Raw genomic sequence first — 21,877 nt, 5'->3', positions numbered from 1 at the left:
TTGTCGCGAAGTGAGAACTGAATTTATTGAATGAGAAATACTCAATCGTCTGTGGAAAAACTCTTTCCTTTTTGTTTTGTTTGCTTAATTTCTTTTATACATCGTTCTAGCTTTATTATAGTATTTGAATAGAACATGTGGCAACCATTAGTAATTCTTTAAATGATATAAATTTTGGGCATTCTAAGTTGTAAAATGAACGAAATATAATACTGTTAAGTTAACGAAGCGCCAGAATAACGCTATAATAAACAAATAGAGTGAATTTTAAAAAATGCATTTATTCTGTTGTGGTTTATGCGCTGTCGGAGAAGTAGATTTAATTCAATCCAATACGTTTAAATGAAATGCAAGAAAAATGCGTATAATTTAATATTCCGTACAAGGAAGTCATGTGGTGTACATATCAAATTTTTTCAATTAATTACCATAAATTTTATGTTGGTATAAATTATACATTCTTTCTTAATTGGAACTATATCTAAGCCGTTTTTTTCATGAAAAGGTAACTTTGCGGAACGCGATTTTGTCATACGCACAATGTGCTATTGACATAACACCCGTGTTAGATAAGATTTCGCTGTATTTTCATCCGGCTCTAGATTGCGAAGCGGAGCCATAGATGGTTTTATCATAAGCATCTGTACGTCCATCACGGTCTTCCGTACTAGCGAAAAACAATTATTCATGTTAAGATTTGATCCTCATATATTTTACACAACATTTAAAATATCGCCGTTGCTGTTCAAATCCATGATACGCATTTTTCACTGTTCAAAGGGAACTCTTAACTGTTTAAAAATTATGTCCGTAAACAAACAATATTGTAGAAAAAAAGTTGAGATATCATTGTAATGAATACTGTCATTTATCATTTAGCTTAGTTCCTAAAATGTGTTAAAATGTTACCTAGAAAAGTTTGCAGTCGCATTGTGTATGCATATGTTAGTTAAAAACGTACCTTTAATTTGTAATATACACTAAAGTTTCCTTTTATATTCATTTATCCCCCTTTCAGTCCTAATTGTACTGATATAATTGTAATAAATCTTTTTGAAATGCGTCATCTTAAAACTAATTATTATCATGCGATTCTTCTAAGATGCAAATGACGCAAATAATTATGTAAGCGAAAAGTTACAGTAAAATCTTTTATTCTTTATATCAAATCCAAACTCTTATATACCAATAGTGATGAAAGGATACTATACCTCTCTATTAAAATTTAATAATTTCACTATCTTATCTTAGACATAATCTTTGTCCTTATTACGCTTGCTTGCCCTGATAGCATGTTTTCTGCTGCCTCTCTTTGTTGCCTTTCAGAATGATGTAAATATATGAAAAGCGAATTTGGAAATATTTAATAACTGGTAAGCCTCTTGCGCTAAGTTATTTACCATATATTTGCTTCAAAAATCCTCTGCCAAAATAAAGAACGTTTTCAACATTCATGGTTAGATTAGGGTATTAGATTATGGCAAAGCACGTGAAGGCTGTCTAAAGGGTGAGATTCCTTCGTGAAAGACTTCCTAAGGAAAACTCGTTTCTATTCACGTTACACGTGGGGAAACCACGAAAACTAACCACCTAAGCTAAACATAATAACCTCTAAATCCTTTTTCATTCAGTTTTTCTGTACGTACAGAAGCAAAATTTTATGTGTGCCTAGACCGGGCACACCTTGCCGCAAAGGGTGAAATAGCCTTATAGACTAAATTATTATGATACAGTTTCTGCATCCATGAGACGACAAGGTTATCATAGTTCGACCGCCTCATCCGCGACCATGAGCGCAAACACGCATGCGCCACTTCACGCCGAATAATATGATGACAATTATTCTCAAAATAGGGTGGAAGGATGGGGACTTTCTTTTCCTCGACCATATAAATTCTTTCTTTCCGGAGATGAGAAGACTTTCACGTGACCTTTCACGTCGTAGCAAGTAATAACGCCCTTCTGAACGAGTCTATGTGTTTTGGCAGAATGCCATCTGAGGTTGCGCTTGAGACGGTCAAACTATACTGATGAAGCACAGCATTGACTTTCAGTTAACCTAACACTTTTAGAATTATCCGTAACTAAAATTATTCCATCATAACTGCTATTGACATTTCAACAGCATGATGTCTTAATTTTGAAAGCTGCCAGATGGCAGTGCATAAAAGGATCGATGTCTTTGAAATGTACTAGAAATTTTGTCCAATAGTTTGCTTTTCTCAGTCTTAGTGTAGTGTTCTTATTTGATCCGTTTCTTTTTGGGGTTGTAAATAGAAGGCTGGTATGCCGATTAGTAAATTGAGCTGTTAGGTGAGATGCGATATCCCTAATAGATAGATACTTAAATGTAAAATACAAAATAAATGATTATCTTATTATTTTTCTTCATGCTGTAGTAATTGAATGGCCATCAGTATAAACCCATACATAGACTGATGTTTTGTGGAAAATTTTGAGGCTACACATTTTGGGAAAACATGACCTGAGGGGTTGTGCGAATCACTTTTACCAGTTGAATCATAAAAGCGAAAGGTGACATTTTTAGTGCTATTTTATAATATAACTCTCATCTAATAGCCATTTTTGTTTTTACTGTTAAATCGTAAAAACTTAGAGTGAAACAGATCATGTCACGCAACTAATTCTATTTGATAATACAACAGCTCGGTTGAAACTGAGAACATTGGGCCGAACTATCATACTTCTGAATTTTAAACAAAGGGAAATTTATATAGCTTATAAGTTCAGAAAGGAAACTTTAATCTTCTTAAAATGTTATGTGAATAGAACTTCTCACTTCGACGCGATCCCATCTTACATATAAATTATTTACGAAACTGGAGTCAGTTTGAAACAAGGATTGAAAGGAATATGAAGGAATATGAATTTAGCTATCGCACGGTTGGGATTGCGATACTCACTTGAATGAAGAAAAACAATAGTATTATTCCCACAGCTGAAAACAACTGTGGATATTTTATGTTCAAAGTCTCTTAAATTTGCTTGGGGCTGACTAGTTTTAAATGTATAGATTTGAATTAACAACTTACAGCAGTCTTAATATATTAATAATGCCACGCTTCAGAAAGATTTATTCATATTCATATTCATTCATTCATTCATATTCATTCTCCTTGTGTCAGGTGATACTTTACAGATCTTTGCTTTTTGTGAGCACAAAAAGGATTTATTTTAAAAAATTTAATTACTGTAAAGCAGTAAAACGATTGTAAAAAATTAGGTAAAAATTGTTAGGCAATGTGAAAATGATAGTAATGTGCTGAGGCAATTAATCCACGGCAGCAGAAATAATTACAGTAATGATGCAAATATTTATAAAAATCACCAGTGAGGCATATGATAAATCATATAATTTAAATATATTAAACATCACTTTAATTATATGCATTATTTGAAATGAAATATAGTTATTAAGCAATGCATATATAACTCTTAACTCGCTAAATTAATTAAGAAACGTACTGCATAAGGTCAAGACAGTTCAAGACTCTAGCAGCTTTAATATCTTCATAAGTTTACGATGTCGCTAACAGTTCCACTATTCCTTTAACTTTCACCACATTGGCTAGCTTTCACCACATTATCATGTAGGTGGTTGTCGAGTTAAAGGCATGCTGAGTTGAAGCTTTTCAATACTATCAGTCACTTCACGCTTGGTTGATTATTGCTTCATGTTAAATATTAATTTACACTAATAATTTATGGAGGAAAATGGAGTAATTAGTGCTTTAGAAATAATTACTCTGTTTTCCTTATCGACACTGTAATACAACTGGCTTTCACGTGCAACATCTCGAAATAATTAATTACCAATTAAACTTATCCACAAAACATAAATATCTCGTATTCCTCTTGATAGGGCGGTTCTTATTATATACTTTATAAGGTATTTCTCCCGCCTTCCTAGCATGCCTTCGTGGTGTAGTGGTTCTGCACGCTGAACCAGTATTCCAGAGTTCCGAGGTTCGATTCCCGGCGAAGGCATTTGCTAATTTTTCATCTCTCCGGCTTTTCCAATTACCCTAATGTCTCTACAGTTGCGCCCGAACTAAAAGGGTGGTGTATGACGATTTCTCCCCACCCAGGATTTGGCGATTGGATTCCCTAAAACCCCAGTCGCCCTTTACAAGGGGGGTATATAAGGTATTTCTTCCGCCTTCCTAGCATGCCTTCGTGGTGCAGTTATTCTGCACGCTGGGCTGGTATTCCAGAGGTCCGTGGTTCGATTCCCGGCGAAGGCGTTTGCTAATTTTTCATCTCTCCGGCTTTTCCAGTTACACTAATATCTCTACAGTGGCGCCCGAACTAAAAGGGTGGTTTATGGTGATTTCTCCCCCACCCACTATTTGACGATTGGGTCCCCTAAAAACCCCAGTCTCCCTTTAAAAGGGGGAGTATATAGGGTATTTCTCCCGCCTTCCTAGCATGCCTTCGTGGTGTAGTGGTTCTGCATGCTGGGCTGGTATTCCAGACGTCCGTGGTTCGATTCCTGACGAAGGCGTTTGCTAATTTTTCATGTCTCTGGCTTTTCCAATTACCCTAATGTCAACTTATTGTCACAGTATTTTAAAATTATCCGCGAATTATTACAAACTGCCAAAATGTGATCCCAGTGCTGCTGATCCCCCAGTAAGTAGTGCAGTGTAACTGTACCTACTGGTATTTATAACAATTTATCCATATAATCTATATCTATTGTTGTACAACAACATACAGTACTGCTTATGAATTGGTTTCCTGTATCAGTGTTATGGAAGAAGGTATTTTGTTTCTGTTATATATTTCTTCCCCTTTTTTCATTCTAACTGTAACTGCATTACGTTTAGAAACATGTATAGTATGTTTGTAACTGCCATTTACTTCAATATCACAACATATTAGCACTGCATATATTCGGTTTTCATTGGTTTTCTGCTTGTTTCAACTTTGCTATTTTGTTCAGGACTTATTGTTCATCTTATTTTCTTATTGTAGATTTTTATTTTGCTTGCATTCATTGTTACCTAAGTGGTTTTGTATCTGAGAGCAGAATTATGGCTTGACTTCGGCAAAAATATAGTATAATATTAGTCGTTGGGCACATCCATAGGTAATTCTTACGCGTGTCTACCGGAGCAAATAGGTGTCTCAAAATTGGAGCAAACCTGCACAGTTAGTACGAAGAGACTGTATATGTACACTGTGAAAAAAAAGGGGGGGCACAGTTCTATATCTCTCGTTTTACTGGGCCGATCGACAAAATCCACGCAGCGTTTTTCATGTCTCGAAAGTGCGACTTAGGATAAATATTAGATTTATATATAGCGTTGTTCTAACATAGGTATTCTGACACAAAGTCGGACTTTTTCTGAAATAACATACCACTTTTTTCCATATTTCGATTCTACGACTGAAATTATGCCTAAATATTAAATGTTGCAAATTTGGTGCGAAATTTACGGAGAAATTCAAAAATTTATCTTGGCGCGTTTTTTTCAGTTTGCGTCAAGAACAATTTACTTGGCGAACTTCTTAATATATGGCAACCTATTTTCCCTTGTGCAGGAGAGGGAAAAAAGTCGCATGCTTTCTATCTTTTTACATTGTTCATGAGCAGAACAAAGTCTTATCGTTCCTACTTTCAAATAAGTTTAACAAAAATTCCTAAACCATATTTGATGTTGTTATCGCTTTCAACGAATATGCCAAATTTCAAAACACGCCAATATATAAATTCACGTATATCTTCGGAAAACTAATTTTTTGAAAGTATGCTTAGAAATACATCTACTTTACGATGATGATGGAATTTTTATAGGTTATAATTCACTTTTCTTTTCAAAAAAATTATAAAAATTATTTTAAAATAAATCATAAAAAATGGACGAATTTTATTTGGAATAAACCTAAATTTCGAAATGTGTAAGGAAGAATCAAATAAGTTTAATTAAAAAAAAAAAAAAAAAAAAAAAAAAGAGAGAGAATAATAAATATATACCAAGTTCAAAAGTTCAATTAACATTGAGGAGCTAAACTTTTGAGAGCTAATTTTTTAAAAACTACTCATGAGAATTTTACAAAATTTGGTAGTTTGGCATAATTAAAGGCGTAGACTCGAAATATGCAAAAAAATGGCATGTGATTTCCGAAGAAGTCCAGTTGTGTGTCAAAATACCTATATTAGAATAATGCTATGCATAATTCTGTATGCTATACATAATTCTAATACGTATCTTAAGTTGCGCTTTCGAGATATGAAAAACACAGTTTGAATTTCTTCAATCGGCCCAGTAGAACGGGAGATATAGAAATGTCTCCCCCTTTTTTTTCCTCGCAATGTAGCTGTTCGACCGATGGAGAATATCTGGTGTATTGCCCACTTCTACCTGTACCTGTACTGTTTACATACTTTTCGATGATAAAGAATTTTATTAATATCAGAATTAACGTGCTCAATAAAAGGCTTTGTTAAAGCTATGTGTTTTATATCACAGAATGTTCACATTCATCTTCATATCGATTCTAATAAATCTAAGCATTTCTCAGCTTTCCTAAATGTGTATATAATCTAAAACTTTACGTATTGTTAATCTTGGTTAATTTATTTGTTCCCGGAATTAATTTTACTTATAGAATTATGAAGTAATTTTATGTTTAAACCAGTAAGCAAATTGTGACTATTTGCTGTTGTTTTGATAAATTCGTAATGTTAATACATAAACGAAAGCTACTATTTTCCTTTGCTTTTAGTTTTTCAAGTACGTTTGCCATGTTCTTGTACTACAGGAAATTTAAAAAAGTATAATTATTTAATTTTTTCCTGATTCTGATCGATAAAGCAAATAGATGGACAACAACAAACAAACAAAAAATGGTTATAGGAAGATAAATCTTAAAATTGTTTTACGACAGTTATTAGATGAGGATACAGAAAGAAAAATATTAGTTTCAACTTCATCTTCTAGTTTGTTGACAGATACTCGGGCTGCAATGAATACGATTTTGAGCTACCGTTCCTTCTTTCTCTCTTCGTCTCGTTTTCTTAGTTTCTTTCTATCTGTGTTTCGAACATTTTGTTGAACCAAAAAAAAGCTCATTGGATATTTTGTTGTTTGCTGAACTAATTGTTGTCTGGTGCGATCGATTTTCCTCTGATGGCTTAGAGTATGGTGCTAAAAAAATGTTCTTTGGTGCTAAAAAGAATAACTTATCATAGTATTTCGATTGGATTTCTGCTAAGTTGAGCTAATGCTTTTTTTTCAAACCAGCGCTAAATATTAACGCAGAAGAAAAATTTAGCATAAAATATTATATAGTTTTTTGTGCTTCAATTACTTTGAAAAAGGCTACATAGTTATAAAAATGTACTATTTTGCCTAGAATGTTTTATTATATGTTTTATTTAATTAAATTTAATAAAAAGTTTCTCTATTCGGGTAAAATTTTTAAATTAATATTTAAACTTTTTCTATCCACCTAATTTCTTGAAATTTTTTCAGACATACGTATTTGCGATAAAATTGCTTCCTTCGCAATCATTTCGAAACCTACTTTAAGGTTATGATATCATTAAATCACTCCCTTTACTGGAATAATTACTTGCAAAGCTATCAGGTTCCCTTTAGAAATATTCTGCCATTTTAGAAATGCTATTTATTTTCCTTCAGATAAAATTTGTATTTCCTATTCATTCCATTATTAAAAGCAGCAGAGTTTAGCTACCGAGTTTAGCTAGCTTTCAAATTATTTGCAATGAAATTTACTGCGACATTTTGAATTTTTTCAATTTTAAAAGTTGACGTATATTTTTCCCGGTAATTTTATTTTAAAAGTTATTTTTTTGAATTTTATTATGGTACGTAATATTGTATTCTCTTATGGGAATTTAAAATTCTTCAATCCAAAATTAATGTTTTAAAGATTTGAAATTTTATGTAAGGTCATGGGAAAAAAACTCTTCATCCTCTTTTAAAATAAGAATGAAAATAAAAGGATTTATTAGGTGACTTTCTAGAACTTTTTAAACTAGCCGCACTTTTTATAGGAGACTTTTATTTAACCCCATCATGGTGTTTGTCACTGTAGTCAAAACATTGCCGTCGACTTTTAAGGTATTTACTATTTCTTGCTAAAGATATCGAGTTCAGATTTCACAGAAACACTCTGTAGATGACAATACAGCAGGGTGAAAAGTTTGTTTTCAAGCATTTAATTTATATTTACTTCAAATTTAATGCTGAAGCGGGTTTTCTCACGTATCGTCGTTTAACGAACGAAATAAAAATCTCAGAATTTTATTGTTTGGACAGAATGAGAAAAAATACAGAAACGAACGTTATTGAATTTATGTGAAATTGTTGAAGTACGTTCTCATTTTTTAGCAAAATTGCTGTTTTTCTTGATAATTCAACGGAACAGAATTGTTGAAAATAAAAGAGATTAGTCGTTATTGAAAATCGACTTTTCAATTTATTAATTTGATGGATAATGTATGATTGAGGCTAATAGATCAAAATAAAAGGTCTTTATGAATTTAGCTTTTATTTAAAACTTACAAAATAATTAATGAATTAGAATAAGAAAACTATTTTATCATATTTGATTGATATTTGATTTTACATCATGAATAAAAGCGTGTGTACCTAAATAGCGAAATCAATTAATCTATTAATTGTCAAAAATATAGACCCTTATCTTTATAAATTTTTCAAGGGCGAATAATAAAATTTATTATTTATTAATCGTTTTATTCTGTATTCTATGGATATATAACTGTAGGTGATTTTTCCTGTTTAACACCGATGTAATGCAAGAGTTTGGGAAGCAATATTTATGAAGCCCGTACAAAATAAAAATGACTAGTTTTATTGATTAAAGATTTCGTCATACGTAAAACGGAATTTATTGTTAAATCTGTAGACTGACTCTCGAAAATGTTGCATGAGGATATGTTAGTGAATGTTGTACGTTAAGGAATGTGTCCTTCTATTTTTAACTAAGTAAAACATAATGAATATTTTAGTAGTTGGAATAGGGATGATGTGAAATGTTATCTCCTCGTTCAAAGATGTTAGAACTCTTTCATAAAATTCTGCATATTTAATAGTTTTATACCTCATTAATAAATGAATACATAAAGAATTATTTTTCATTAGCTTTCTTACAGGCAGTCATGTTACACAATTTCCGATACCGAACCTAGAAGATTTTGTGTCTTTGATATGTCCCCTAATATTTTTGTAATGCATCCTAAAGAAGGATTTGATAGTTTAGAATATTCACAAGCAATGTTCGTCCCCTTACATATAACTCGATTTAGCTTGAAAGCTGAAAGGATGTTGATATCAAAACGAAACAGACTTCAATACCGTAGAACACTGAAACGCTGAACATAAATTTCAGTTTATCTTATCTATACACTTCTGTTCACAGAATTCTGGGAGCAAAATAGAAGCCTTAAAATTCACGGTTTGATAAGAAGCCATATTTTTGCTCCTGAATGAAATATTTGAAGGAATTCTCCCGGCAGAGGATTTATCTTGCTTGGGAAGTCGAGAAATCTCTCCGAGAAGTCGGGAAGAATTTTTGAAAGCAAAATTTGTATTGCGGCGTTTTTTGATAAATAGCGAAGAGGGAAAAAACACACACAAAAGCGTTTTGTAGCCTCTCTTATTCTAGTGTTCGAAACTGTGTCGGAATTTTTTTCTTTAAAGTTTACTAAGAGCTCAAGTTTTTCTCGCAAGTCAAATCATCTCGTAGAAATATCTTATTTTTGTACATCAGAGTAGTACAATTTCTGGGGTGCATTAACTGAAACCCTCCGCGCTTTGGAACACGATTTCTAGAGAGAAACTTAACTTTGCGCAGAGGAAACTATTTACACCATTTTCTAAATGTCTGTTGCGTAAATTAATATTCAACAATTCTAAACTGCTGGTAGTTGGGTTTAACTGTCAACAAATTTATAAAAGCTTACCTTAAAATCGCTTTTCTGAAAATATTCCTGATAAGTTCTTCTTCCTAAATATTGTAATATGTTCTTGGTATTCGTTTCTTTCTACGAAAACATTTCACGTTTGAGCTAAGCTTTAAAGATTTTACATTCATTTAAAAATATCGCAGCGTGGTTTTTGCATTTCGACATCATGATATCAGAAAACAAAAAAAGTCTTCTTTTTCATCTAATTTATTAATCGTTATTTCAACAACTTTTTAATTATTATAATCATTAATTCAAACCCCCAAAGATAAGAAAGAGTTTAACTTTACTACTTCCCATTTGTGATACATACATACATATGGCTTTTCAGAACTAACATTTTTCGTTTTTAATGCATGAACGTTTGTTGGGAAGTTAGTTGTTTTCTGCCTATACGCCATTTTGGCAACGCAAAGACATCGGGTGCTTTCAGTCACGTGTATAAAAGGAATGTTTTTTCGCATGCTTTATCAGTATCTTTTTTTGTACTTATTTTATTTGTATATTTCTATGTTGCATTTTTCCAAGTATTTTATTATAAGTCCTCCTCTGTTGTATCTTGGCTTAGCCTCTCTATTTATGAGTTCAATATTCGACATATTTAAATTTATTTTTAACCTGAAGTTCTCTCAGATCATTTAAATGATATAAAATTTTGCTTTTGAAAATATGGGCTCTATGTTTGGTAGCCTTCGAAATGGATAGAGATTAATTCAAGACTATACCAATCAGAGGTTGCTTTTCCACATAACTTTTATTTTTACACTGATGTGTTGCATTTACATGCAAATAATTGATGGTTTAAAAAAAGTGATCTCACTGCTTTACCTTCCTCCTCCGTCATCCCCTCAGATGGAACTTAGCTCCAGACATGATTAAGCATGTGTCTTCAGTGAGCTTATTTTCACTAAACCAAACACTCCGCGATATTCACAGCTAAGTCAGGTTCATAGAACATTAATAATTTGTAACTAATTGGTATACAAATGAAGAGAAGGCAAATTATCATCATCATCATTCGTTAGGCTGCAAACGATAGCGGGTCTGGGGAAAGGGAAAAACACCTATCAGCACTTATTCGCTTTACGTGCGACCATGCATTTTACGATGAAAAGTGTTTCAATGTGTTTTGTCACTGTTTAGATTTATTCCATTCATTTTATGTCGTTCTTAATGCATGCATTTGTACATATGTGTACTACACATAGAAAGAGAGGAGGACGTAAACTTCCGAAGGTCTTCTGTGAAGCTTGGAGAGTAAGAAAGACGAGACTCTCCTATCTTATCGTAAGAACGTTTCCTGTAAAATTTTAGGTAAAGTTGAATAAAATCTCACTGCTCGCACTATGCACTATCTATGTATCCGAAAACAGACGCATCCCATGCGCTAGGCCTGATTGTTCATGCGGCTGTCTGCATTGAAGAGCAAAGAATAAGCAACAAAACACGCCTTTATTAAGTTAGAGGCTCAAACGAAGTTGCCGTCATTGTGAGATGCGTCTAAAGAAGAATTTTGAGGGATATGAATCCTCCTGAGAACGGCGACGTTATTTTCACGCTCATAAACATAAATACGTTTAATACATAATAACCACTTCTGAGGGAAGAGGATCAATTTTTCATTTATCGCATTGATTATGAGGTGTGTAATAATTAATTCCCTACTTCAGTGTTTGATTATTCTGTCTAAAGTGCCTTATACTGATGTAGCTGACATGTTTTTGAAAATCTTTTTGAAATCATAAAACAAATCGATAAATACAAGAAATAATTTGTTTTTGTGGTTGACTGTCAATGTGGCATTCTTTTCTTTTCTTTATTAAAACCTGCATGGAATCTTTCCGATTGTTTGCATGTTGGCAAAATCTCTTTCGATGAATCGTGTCCGAGCAAAATTCGAGAATTATTAATGCACGAGGACTGTAATATAATTATTTTAACATTATAATCCCTATAAAATAAGCGTATAATCAATGCCATATTTACATAGTATAAGGCTGTCCAGAATGGTTTACCGTGTTTTATATGAGTATGAATCTTGTACTTGTGTACAAGTAATCTGTGTATTCATATCATATATATTAAATAATAAAAGGAAACCTATTTTAGAATATCAGAAAACACGGTGTTTCTACGTTTCATTCTCGTTACAAGACAAATAGTTTTCTGGGGTGAGGGAAGCATATGTTCCTTCAAGCTTTTGTACGTTCAACGTCAATGTTATGGATGTTACATAATGTATCTACCATGTCTAAAAGCATCTGGCAGTATCAGCAATTCCAATGCATTGGTCGTATTATTGTCGAAGCTCTTTCTGGGCGTTTGCTATAAATGTAATGACTCGGTATTTCACAGGTGTCCTCTGAAATCGATAAATATCATACCATACGTCGTTTTTCCTTTCTGATAGTTCTTTATTTATACTTTGTTCATGACAATTTTATGCGCAATCCTACATGTCTTCGTGAACCGCATTATTGCTGCACTGAAGATAGCTACGAAGTATATGCTGAAGTAAATGTAATCAGAATTTGAGTATCACCTCGACGCTACTCAAATAACTGAGGTATAACTCATAATAATAATAAGCCGAATAACTAATAAGTCATATAAAATACTCAATAGTTCTACTGCAACTGGAAGCGTATAATAAAATCCTGCAGATCGTGCTAGACTGACAGCGAGTTATCGCTGAATCTGAAACAAATCATAAAATACTAATGAATGATTTTATTTAGTCTTAAACTGAATCAAAGCACAGCTGGTACTACAGACAAAACTTCCAGTATTTGTGGGTGTTTAAATTAACATAACAAAAGTTAAATTCTAACGTAGATAACGTAGTCTAAGACTGCACATAAAAATAGATTGTTTAAGCTGTCTCAGATAATTATCGGCGCTTATTTTAAAAAGCATCGGCTAGCAAAACGCTAAACCTAGAACTTAAGCAGATCTGGCGAAAGTAAAATAGCAAGACGGCCCTGTCAGAAGCTCTGGTCTAAACATTCAAAGCCCTCAGCTTCATTACACTCAACTAATTTGTATTCTGATTAGAAATATGGAAAAAGGAGATGTTATAGTAAACACTCAAATCATAATAACTGGTTAGTTAACACGAAATACATTTAGGTAAAAGTTGAGAAATTTTCTTTATTTTGTATTAACTTTATAATTTTTAAACATCATATAAGCATATTATTTGATTTTCTAAATCCTATATCATTCCGGAGTTTCTAGGAAATAGCGTAACTTCCTGGGAATTTTGAAGGAAATGCAGAAAGGAAACACTGCATAATATGGAGCTATTTCTACAGTCTTTTGTATTGTGTAGATGTTCGTTTAAAATGTTCGTAAAAAGCGTTTCAATTGTGGGACCCTCTAAGCATTGTTTCTCCAGCAAGCAATCTCTGATGTTTACTTCCTCCAAATGATGTCATAAAACTCATGGATGAATTTTTTGGGGATGGAAGGACATTGGCTTTATTGAATGCATATATGATAGCAAAAGTCAGTCGCCAGCTGCTGCGCTAATGAGCAGATAAAAAACTATGTAACATGAGAATCTTGTTTTCTCAGTCAGCTGTCTCCAAAAACAGTGAACAAAAAATAACTTGTGCATATCACCATACATATTCCAAAAACACTCCGATGTTTTCCTCTATCTCATAAAATAATATGAATTTGCTCGTTAGTCAGGTTATTTGCCCCAATGTATATATTATAATTTACTTCTAGATTTGAACTCCTATTTATAGAGAATTTTATTAAATAATTTTAATTTTGCGAATGCTGAGGAAATACTGACATTTCTTCTTTTTCTCATTAGTCTATCTACCGTATAAAAAGAATCTGTTTATTTTTGCTTCACTGTAAAGGTCACCTTATGTCTTCAATTCAAAGAAATACCAACAGAAAAAAAAATCCAATCTATAAACTTCGATGACAGTCTAACATACTTTAGAACCCTTAAAAATGTCTAAAAAAGTATTACGATTGGGGTAATTAAATGTGACAAAACACACGACGGCTGTTTACGGCTTACTAAATAGCTCGTACTCACATTTCACATGAGGATATCCATAAAAACAACCATGCAATCATTCCATCTGCATGCTTGTTTTTGTGCCTGCATTAAAATGGGGTTCCAGTTATAGCCGACTGATTACTTTTTATTCTTGACAAAACAGTCTTAACGTAAACATACACAACTAAATCATCGCAATGCATTATTTCGTTCTTGGACTGCACACGTACTTTTCACACATTTAGAATACATTTGGAGTAAGAAGAAGAAGAGAAGGACATCATTTTTGCAACAGAAAAGAAATGGGCAGAATACTATGTGGATGTTATTGAAGTTACAAGTCAATTTTTCTTTGTTTTTTAAAATTTAATTTTAAGGTTTTAATTTGTAAATTTAACATCGCAGCTCCCTAAAAAACTTTTTTACCTATGTAAATACATGCGTTGTGAGCCTTATGTGAGAGTTAATATTCGAGTAAAAAATAAGTTTATTATAATATAGCTTCTTCTGTTTTTGATTTGTTTTTTGAATATGAATATAAAATTTTAAAATATCAACATATTGAAAGCGATTTTAAACAAAATTTCAAAAAATACATATTTGTATACGCTTGTAATCTATATATTACTACAAATTTTCAGAAGCTTGATCACTTAGTCTTAATTTTGGATACAGATGATCATGAGCGCAAGAATTGCATGTTTGTGCTATTCTTTTTTTTTACGATTTAAAAAATCTACTCTAACTCACCAGTGGCGGAATAGATAAGACCACTAATTAGTTGCCGTTCAACTTGGATTCAAATCCTGCACAGGTGATGTATCCTGTATATGTAACAAGAATGCAGTTTCCCTTAATTCTCGAAGAAGTAAGCATTCCACCCGTTATGCAGATAGCTGGTGTATGATTTGCTTAAAATCTCCTGAACAATAAAACTGTTTTTAGGCACTTGTGCTGCTAATAGACAGCACATGCTTCCAAATTGGTGTTCAAAAGCTTAGATAGAATAGCTTTGTAAATCAGTAAATGTGTTACTTTGATGATCAACGCAGTTTTATATCTAGGAAAAGTCTTACGCATCATCGATTAGTAAGACCGTCTGTTCACAAGGGACAGTATTCTGTCATTAATCAAAACCCGTAGCGTCTCTCGATGTTAAAAATATACGGGCAAACTTTCTTGTTATGACTGGGAGCATGCAAAACGTAACTAAATTTTAGTTCAAAAATGTTTTTTTTTTTTTTTTCAAATATGTGTTTTTAAAATCATTTGATCTCTAAAATGGAAATCTCGAAAAGATAAGAATTTCAGTACGGAGACGTTATAAATGAAGACGGTAAGTTTAAATTCATAACACATAGTGACTTTATAGAGACATTAGGTTTTTTGGTGCAGGAGATATGAAAAATGAGCAATGCCCTCTCTGAGACTCGAACCTGTACCTCTCGAATACGCGCCGAGTGTGCTACCATTACACCACGAAGGCATGCTGGAAGTAGGAAGAAAATATCTTACAGCTTTAACTTACTTTTGCTTCTTTTAACTTTTTTAACTCTTTATAGTTTAAAATAAATCATGTTAATTGTTTTACTAAACAAAAGGAAGTGATTACATTTTATTCTTAAAAATAATTTTAAATCTATTATAAAGTTATCTGCTTATCAAATAGATGTATTAATCATGATCAAAGCATGCATTCAGCCGGGAAAAGTAAGTCTCATTATATTGCAAAACTTTTAATTTTTGCCTCCCGCCAAATTATATACATAAGTAAGTGAGGTAATGTTTCCGATCATAAAATTCGAAAATGAGTTTTCAGTGAATAAGTACGAAAAAGAAGCTTCCCTATACCACATCTTTACCCTTTTGCCGATGATGTCTGTCTGTGTGCATATGTGTGACAATTTTTTGCCCACTATAACTATTATCTAAACATTCAGAAATTTATATTTTCCGTATTTAAGCTTCCTGCAATCATATAAAGAGTTGATTAGATTTCGGATAAAATCGGACAACCGGAAGTGACCTTTACGTGAACCCATAACAAATTTTAACGGACATCTGGAAATGATGGTTTACTTAAAGACCATAGCAATTTTTAGTGAAACTGTTAAAATATAATCCCAAACTTTTCATTTTTCGTATTTAAGACTTTTATGTTATTGAAAACATAGATTTGGGCTAAACTAGATAAACTGGAAATGATTCTTTACTTGAAGCTGTGAACAGTTTTTTGTGAAAAAGTATATTATAACAAAATTCAAGATTTTGACTATGCATGACAAATCGAAAGTGATACTTTAATTGGAACTCTATATAGATTTTCATAGAACAATTTCGAATCACTATAATAAAGGTTTGGCAGACAGGTTTATCAAATTATGCCGCCCGGTGAGTGGTTCATGTACTTTTTATGCTATTTTGCTTTTTTATTAAATTATTTTTATTAATTTTTAAATTACATTATTTTTAATGAAATCGTATAACTAATAAAAAAATTTAATTAAAAAAGGGCTATTAGACTGAAAACGGCATTTTGCGTTTGTTCACTTTTTAAATAGTTGCTACCAAATATTATCGCCATGTGTTTTATTTAAAGAATCTAAATAATGAAGAATCTGCATGAATGTTTCTTGCATTGTGAAAAAAACAACGGCAGCTAGAGACGTGAAATTTTTAATAACGTAGTCCTCCAACCGAACATGGGGACTTGGAAGCCCGAATTTTGAATTTCGAATTTGTTTTGTTATCTATTTCAAACTTTGTAAAACTTAAACGAATTTTTGATTAACAAACTCAACAATTTCAAAGCGAACAATGGCAACACTCTACAGGAAAAAAAAAAAAAAAAAAAAAAACATTTTTATCTCCAACGCGCGAGACTGTGTATCGGAAATTCTAAAGATAAATTGTTTTGCTGATAAAAAATAATACGCCCTCTCTTAAATAAACGCCCTCTTGGGCGTAATATAAAATCTGAAAGCTTTCGATTTTCTTTTTTTTATTTTTATTTTACCAGTTATTTTCATACTACGAATAAATTTATAATATAACGTTTTAAGGTTCTTTAATTGAAAACCCATCAACTTATATGTTATTCAACCGCTCAATAAAATACAATTTTTAATAAAAATAAATAAATAAAAGAGAAAAGTTTGATTTTATTGTTATAAATTTAGAAACCAGATTTTACACAAGGGTTATATCTAATAAAACGTTATCCAAAATTTTACATCGCAGACCTGTCTCTTTATCGATACAGGGCCCACCAGCGGCCGAGCGGTAAAGTCGCTGAACACTGGTAGTTCGGTCCGAGGTTCGAATCCCGCGAACGGGCTGGCTGCATGGGCGTTTTCGTGGTTTTCCCCATGTGTAACGTGTATACGAGCCAGTTTCCCTTAGAAAGTCCTCCACGAAGGCATCCCTCCCGTTCGGCAGATAGCCCTCGAGGCTTTGCCATAATCACACACACACACACACAGACACTTTATCGATACAGTAAATTAGAATTTGTTTGCCAAACATTGAAACGGATGTATTACTTAGTTGCCGCTTTATTTAAACCTCGTTGCTATTTAAAATATGGAATTAGCGAAACGTTATATGCTGGCCACATCAGATTTTTTCACTTATTGATAATAGCAAATTTTTAGAACTTCAGTATAAAACGCTCAATAAACTTAATTTTATTGAATATTATTTTAAAAATATAAATTGTCATAAATTTAGATTTGCTTAGTTGTTCAGTTTATGAGTCGGTAAAGAATATTAAAAATTCAATGTGTTGGCTTGGAACTTTAATTAGAACTAGATACGGTATCATTAAAAATTTAATTATACATTTTTATGAAGCTTAATTATCATTTAATCTCACTTGGCAGGTTAGTAATAGTAATCACGGAATGTTCACCATAATTTACTGAATTCCAAGTACTGTTATATGTACCGTATGTGTATATTTAAAAAACAAAGAATCTTTTTTTTCACTTTCTATTGCAATTTTTTCTTTATTGTCAGCTAGTAGCTTTAAGAATGCTGGCACTATCCTTTTTATATCTGGTTTTCTACTCTTTTCGGTGAACTGATATTTTATTTCTTAGGATTTTAAAAAATTTTTATTTTTACGTGTTTTTCTTTTCTTCCTTCTTTTTGTTTAGAAGGGAGGTGATCTATGATCTTTTAGTCATCTGTTGCATTATATTCTTGCTTTCAATTTCTTAACTTTTTCACTTGGATATTATATATTAACTCTTGCGCAAGAGTAGAAAGAGTAGAAACCTGTAAGTTCCCTTCAAATGCAAGAAATATTTCTATAAAACATAACTTGCTTAAGGCTGAATTTCGTTTAATTTTAAAATTTCCGGGTTTCTATTTCACTTTCTATTGTAACTGATTTATCATTCAAAAATTAAGAACTATTAATCAGTCTATAATATGAAATTTTGGATTGAGTGATTATGTTTATGAAATGAAAATAATGGCAACTATATTTGCCTCTTTTTCTTTTTCAGATGTAAACGAATGTGAGAAAAACCCGGATTTGTGTACACATGGAAGATGCGTCAACACAGAAGGTAGCTTCAATTGCCTTTGTGACTACGGATACGTACCATCGCAGAGCCAGCAAGCATGTTTAGGTAAGTGATCCATGGTATCAAATACGTACTGCTGCGTTTATACGGAAGAATAATGTAAATAGGTTTTGTTATAGAAGCAGTTGTAGAGACATTAGGATTTTTTTTGGAAGCAGAAGAGATGAAAAATTAGCAACGTTTTCGCCGGGAATCGAACCACGGACCTCTGGAATACCGGCCCAGCGTGCAGAACAACTACACTACGAAGGACGCTTGGAAAGCGGGAGAAATACCTTATACAGTGGTTATTTTGGTACATGTTCTACGATTTCTTCGAATTTATGTATCGGCGAAATGCAGCGTAAAAGCGTGTAAATGGTATAACACACTTTCTTTTCGCATACAGTTTGAAATAATTACCAGAATATCATTGTAAAGTTATCAGTAAAATTAGCTTTTATAAACTAAAGTAATAAAATGTGCTCAACATAAACATAATGTTAACAGTAAAACTAAATTTTGTAAACTAAAGTGATAAACATGGACAAACAACAACTCCCGACCAACGGAAGGGAGAACGATAAACAAAACCAAATTAAAAAAGCATTTGAGATCACTATTATCATCTTGATTAGGTTGTAAGCCACAAATATCCCTTGCAATCTCATAAAATTTCGAAAACCAAACAAAAAATATATTAATAGCTACTTTTCTGTAAGATACCTTATAATAATAATTGTTTATAACTGTGTGGTTAATCTTACCAGCGCTTGACTTTAGAATCCATATTACTTGTAATTTCCCAGCTAATGGAACAAATTATAAGTTATAACAGAACGTCCGAAAGCAAACACTTAGCATCGCAGTATACATGGTATCACGGCAAGTGTTTCGGCACGGGAGGGCCGGTCGTTTTCCCTGCCACTCCGTCTTTCTCAGCGCAGCAACAGTTGTCCATTAAAGTCATGGTTTTTGATTTAATCTTTATTATTCTTTTTGTATTCTTTCTAATTTTGTATTTGAATTTTTCATGCATTTTTATTTGTATTTGTTCCTTAGTGAAGGCATGGATTTTTCTTTTTAAGTAATGACATTTTATTCATTATTTTAAATTCATAAACATTTTTGAATTCTTTCAAACAATCCGTGTAAATGTCGTTTAAGAGAGAACTTTATCCTTGATTTAAATAATTCTTCCACGTTTTAGCTCCTTTAGGAATCCTCAGCTCTAAATTTAACTAAGTAAATTTATTTTCACTGAAGAATACGTTCTACTTTGCACAGTACTCACAACTAAATCAATCAGGTTTATGCTTATACACCGTCATTAGTGCCCTAAAGTGGATTGCATCGAGATACTTATGAGGAGGAGAGGGATGTCATCATCCGTTTTTATGTTGTGAAAGACGGCGTACGTGAGAAAATAGAAGGCGGTCTCTAGCGCCTAACGAATTAACATGCGTTCCCCGCTTAAAAGGGTTTATCCAGACATGTTCTATTCACCCCATAAAGTTTAGTCTGCTTCTGAAAAACACCTTGTATAATCTGCAAATGCAAAATACTCGAATGAAATTAATTGGGGAAGCTAAATCACTATTCACAAGTCACGTTTATAGCTAGCGCGATAATCTCTAACTGTTAAGTAATACTATATAGGATTCTCATAGCGCAGCGATTGACATTTATAAGTAAGATCGTCAGTGGCAGTCAATGCGATATTCTTCTGTTTGTTTTCCATGGTCAAATAAGAGGTTGAGAGCAAAGCCTTTCTCTGGTTCTTCCAAATGATTATACAAATCATATCGTCATTTTAGTGATGACACGCATGACACGCATGATTGCGTAATCCGGTTTTAATTGTAGTGATAAATGTAGAAATCTATTTATTCTAGAATAAATACGCAAAGACCTGTAAATCCATCCAGAAATATTTTCGGCTGGTATTTTTTTCCCATTTCGCATATATTATACATAAAATTTTTAATTAAATTTTATTATTATCATATGTAGATATTTGTGTATATTGTACTAATCTGATAATTAGTCAGACTGTAAAATTGTATTGACTCATACGTGAAATGGTCTCACATGTAAGATGAGGCTTCATGTTTTAAATGGTTTTCCTAAGGAAAAATTATGGCTTGCATATTAGACGATGTCTCATATAATAAATGAACAATTTCAGATAGCATTAAAAGAGAGATAAATGAAATGGTTGAAATACATCTTCAAAGGGGAAACCAAATAAGTATGCTTCCTTTTAATGTGTTTTTTAATTTTAAGCTGAGCGTATACGTTTATATGCATATTCAATAAGTATAGTAAAGTTTGCAAGAGTTAAAAAGAAAGCTTTCAGAGAAGACTTTTTAAATAAAATGACTCTACGTGGAGAAAAGTATGAAAATCTCAAGTCTGGATGATCTCCAAAAGGTTATTGTAAGGGAAAATCCTCTATCTTATACAAGGGCCAATATTATACTAAAAATTCGGGAAGAGAAGCGGGACTAAAAAAGCTAAAAGTTCTTATAATATAAAAGAAAATATAGTCCTTATAATTTTAAAATTAGCTTTTTGCACCTTGTGATCTTTTTCAGCATAGGCCATCTAGCTTAGAGATATTTTTGTCCATAACTTTTATCGCGGATGAAGGCATTATTCTTTCCAAAGTGTTTCTTACTTTTAGTAAAGAGATAACATTCACCATAATGTTTGACTTATTGCCAAAGGAATTCAGTGATTAAACATTAACATTTTCTTTTTGGATTCTATTCCAGTCACACAGTGAGCTCGTTTCGCGCGTCATCGTAACAGCTAGAGGTATTTAATGTCTGTGTTTCCGTAGAGGAGCATGTGGAGTAGAAATAACTAGAGTACTGTTTCAAGGATGAGTGCATTATTACTTCTCAGTTCAAGAATCAAACGCTTTTTTCCCTTCCCTTTTAATCAAATGATATTTTTCGCTGTTCCATCATTTGGGTAAAAAAGCAATTTGTAAAAAATTGCAAAATATTTATAATCCGAATTAGTGAAGAAAAACGTAAATGCATATGATAAAAATTTAATTAAATTAGCTAACAGTGTTAAAATAATTCACTTGAAAGCGCCATAAGGATTATTTATTATCATTTGTATGGACAGAATCTGTAGTTATATATAGGTTTGTAGAGTTCCTAACTTTGGAATTCTAAGTTAATGCTGGAAGTGAAGAATCTAAGAACTGATAAGCGAATAATTGCTTGAGTTCGGTGACAAGAAACAACAAGATAGAAGGGTAACTAGCCCTTTATAATTCCAATA

General features: G+C 32.4%; 1 protein-coding gene across 2 annotated transcripts in view; it reads left to right on the top strand.

Moving 5' to 3' along the window:
* LOC118189594 (fibrillin-1-like) overlaps positions 1-21,877 on the top strand; it is a 791,047-nt gene that overhangs the window by 474,687 nt on the left and 294,483 nt on the right. For both annotated transcript variants that reach the window (XM_085810675.1, XM_085810674.1), the window contains exon 8: positions 18,518-18,643. In XM_085810675.1, the coding sequence (XP_085666801.1) occupies positions 18,518-18,643 (126 nt within the window). The remainder of the gene's footprint in view (positions 1-18,517; positions 18,644-21,877) is intronic.

This window comes from Stegodyphus dumicola, chromosome 2, assembly GCF_044657685.1.
Source record: "Stegodyphus dumicola isolate Sdum_Otavi_A_Nest chromosome 2, ASM4465768v1".
Classification (NCBI taxonomy): Eukaryota; Metazoa; Arthropoda; class Arachnida; order Araneae; family Eresidae; genus Stegodyphus; species Stegodyphus dumicola.
This window is presented reverse-complemented; position numbering and strand designations above follow the sequence as displayed.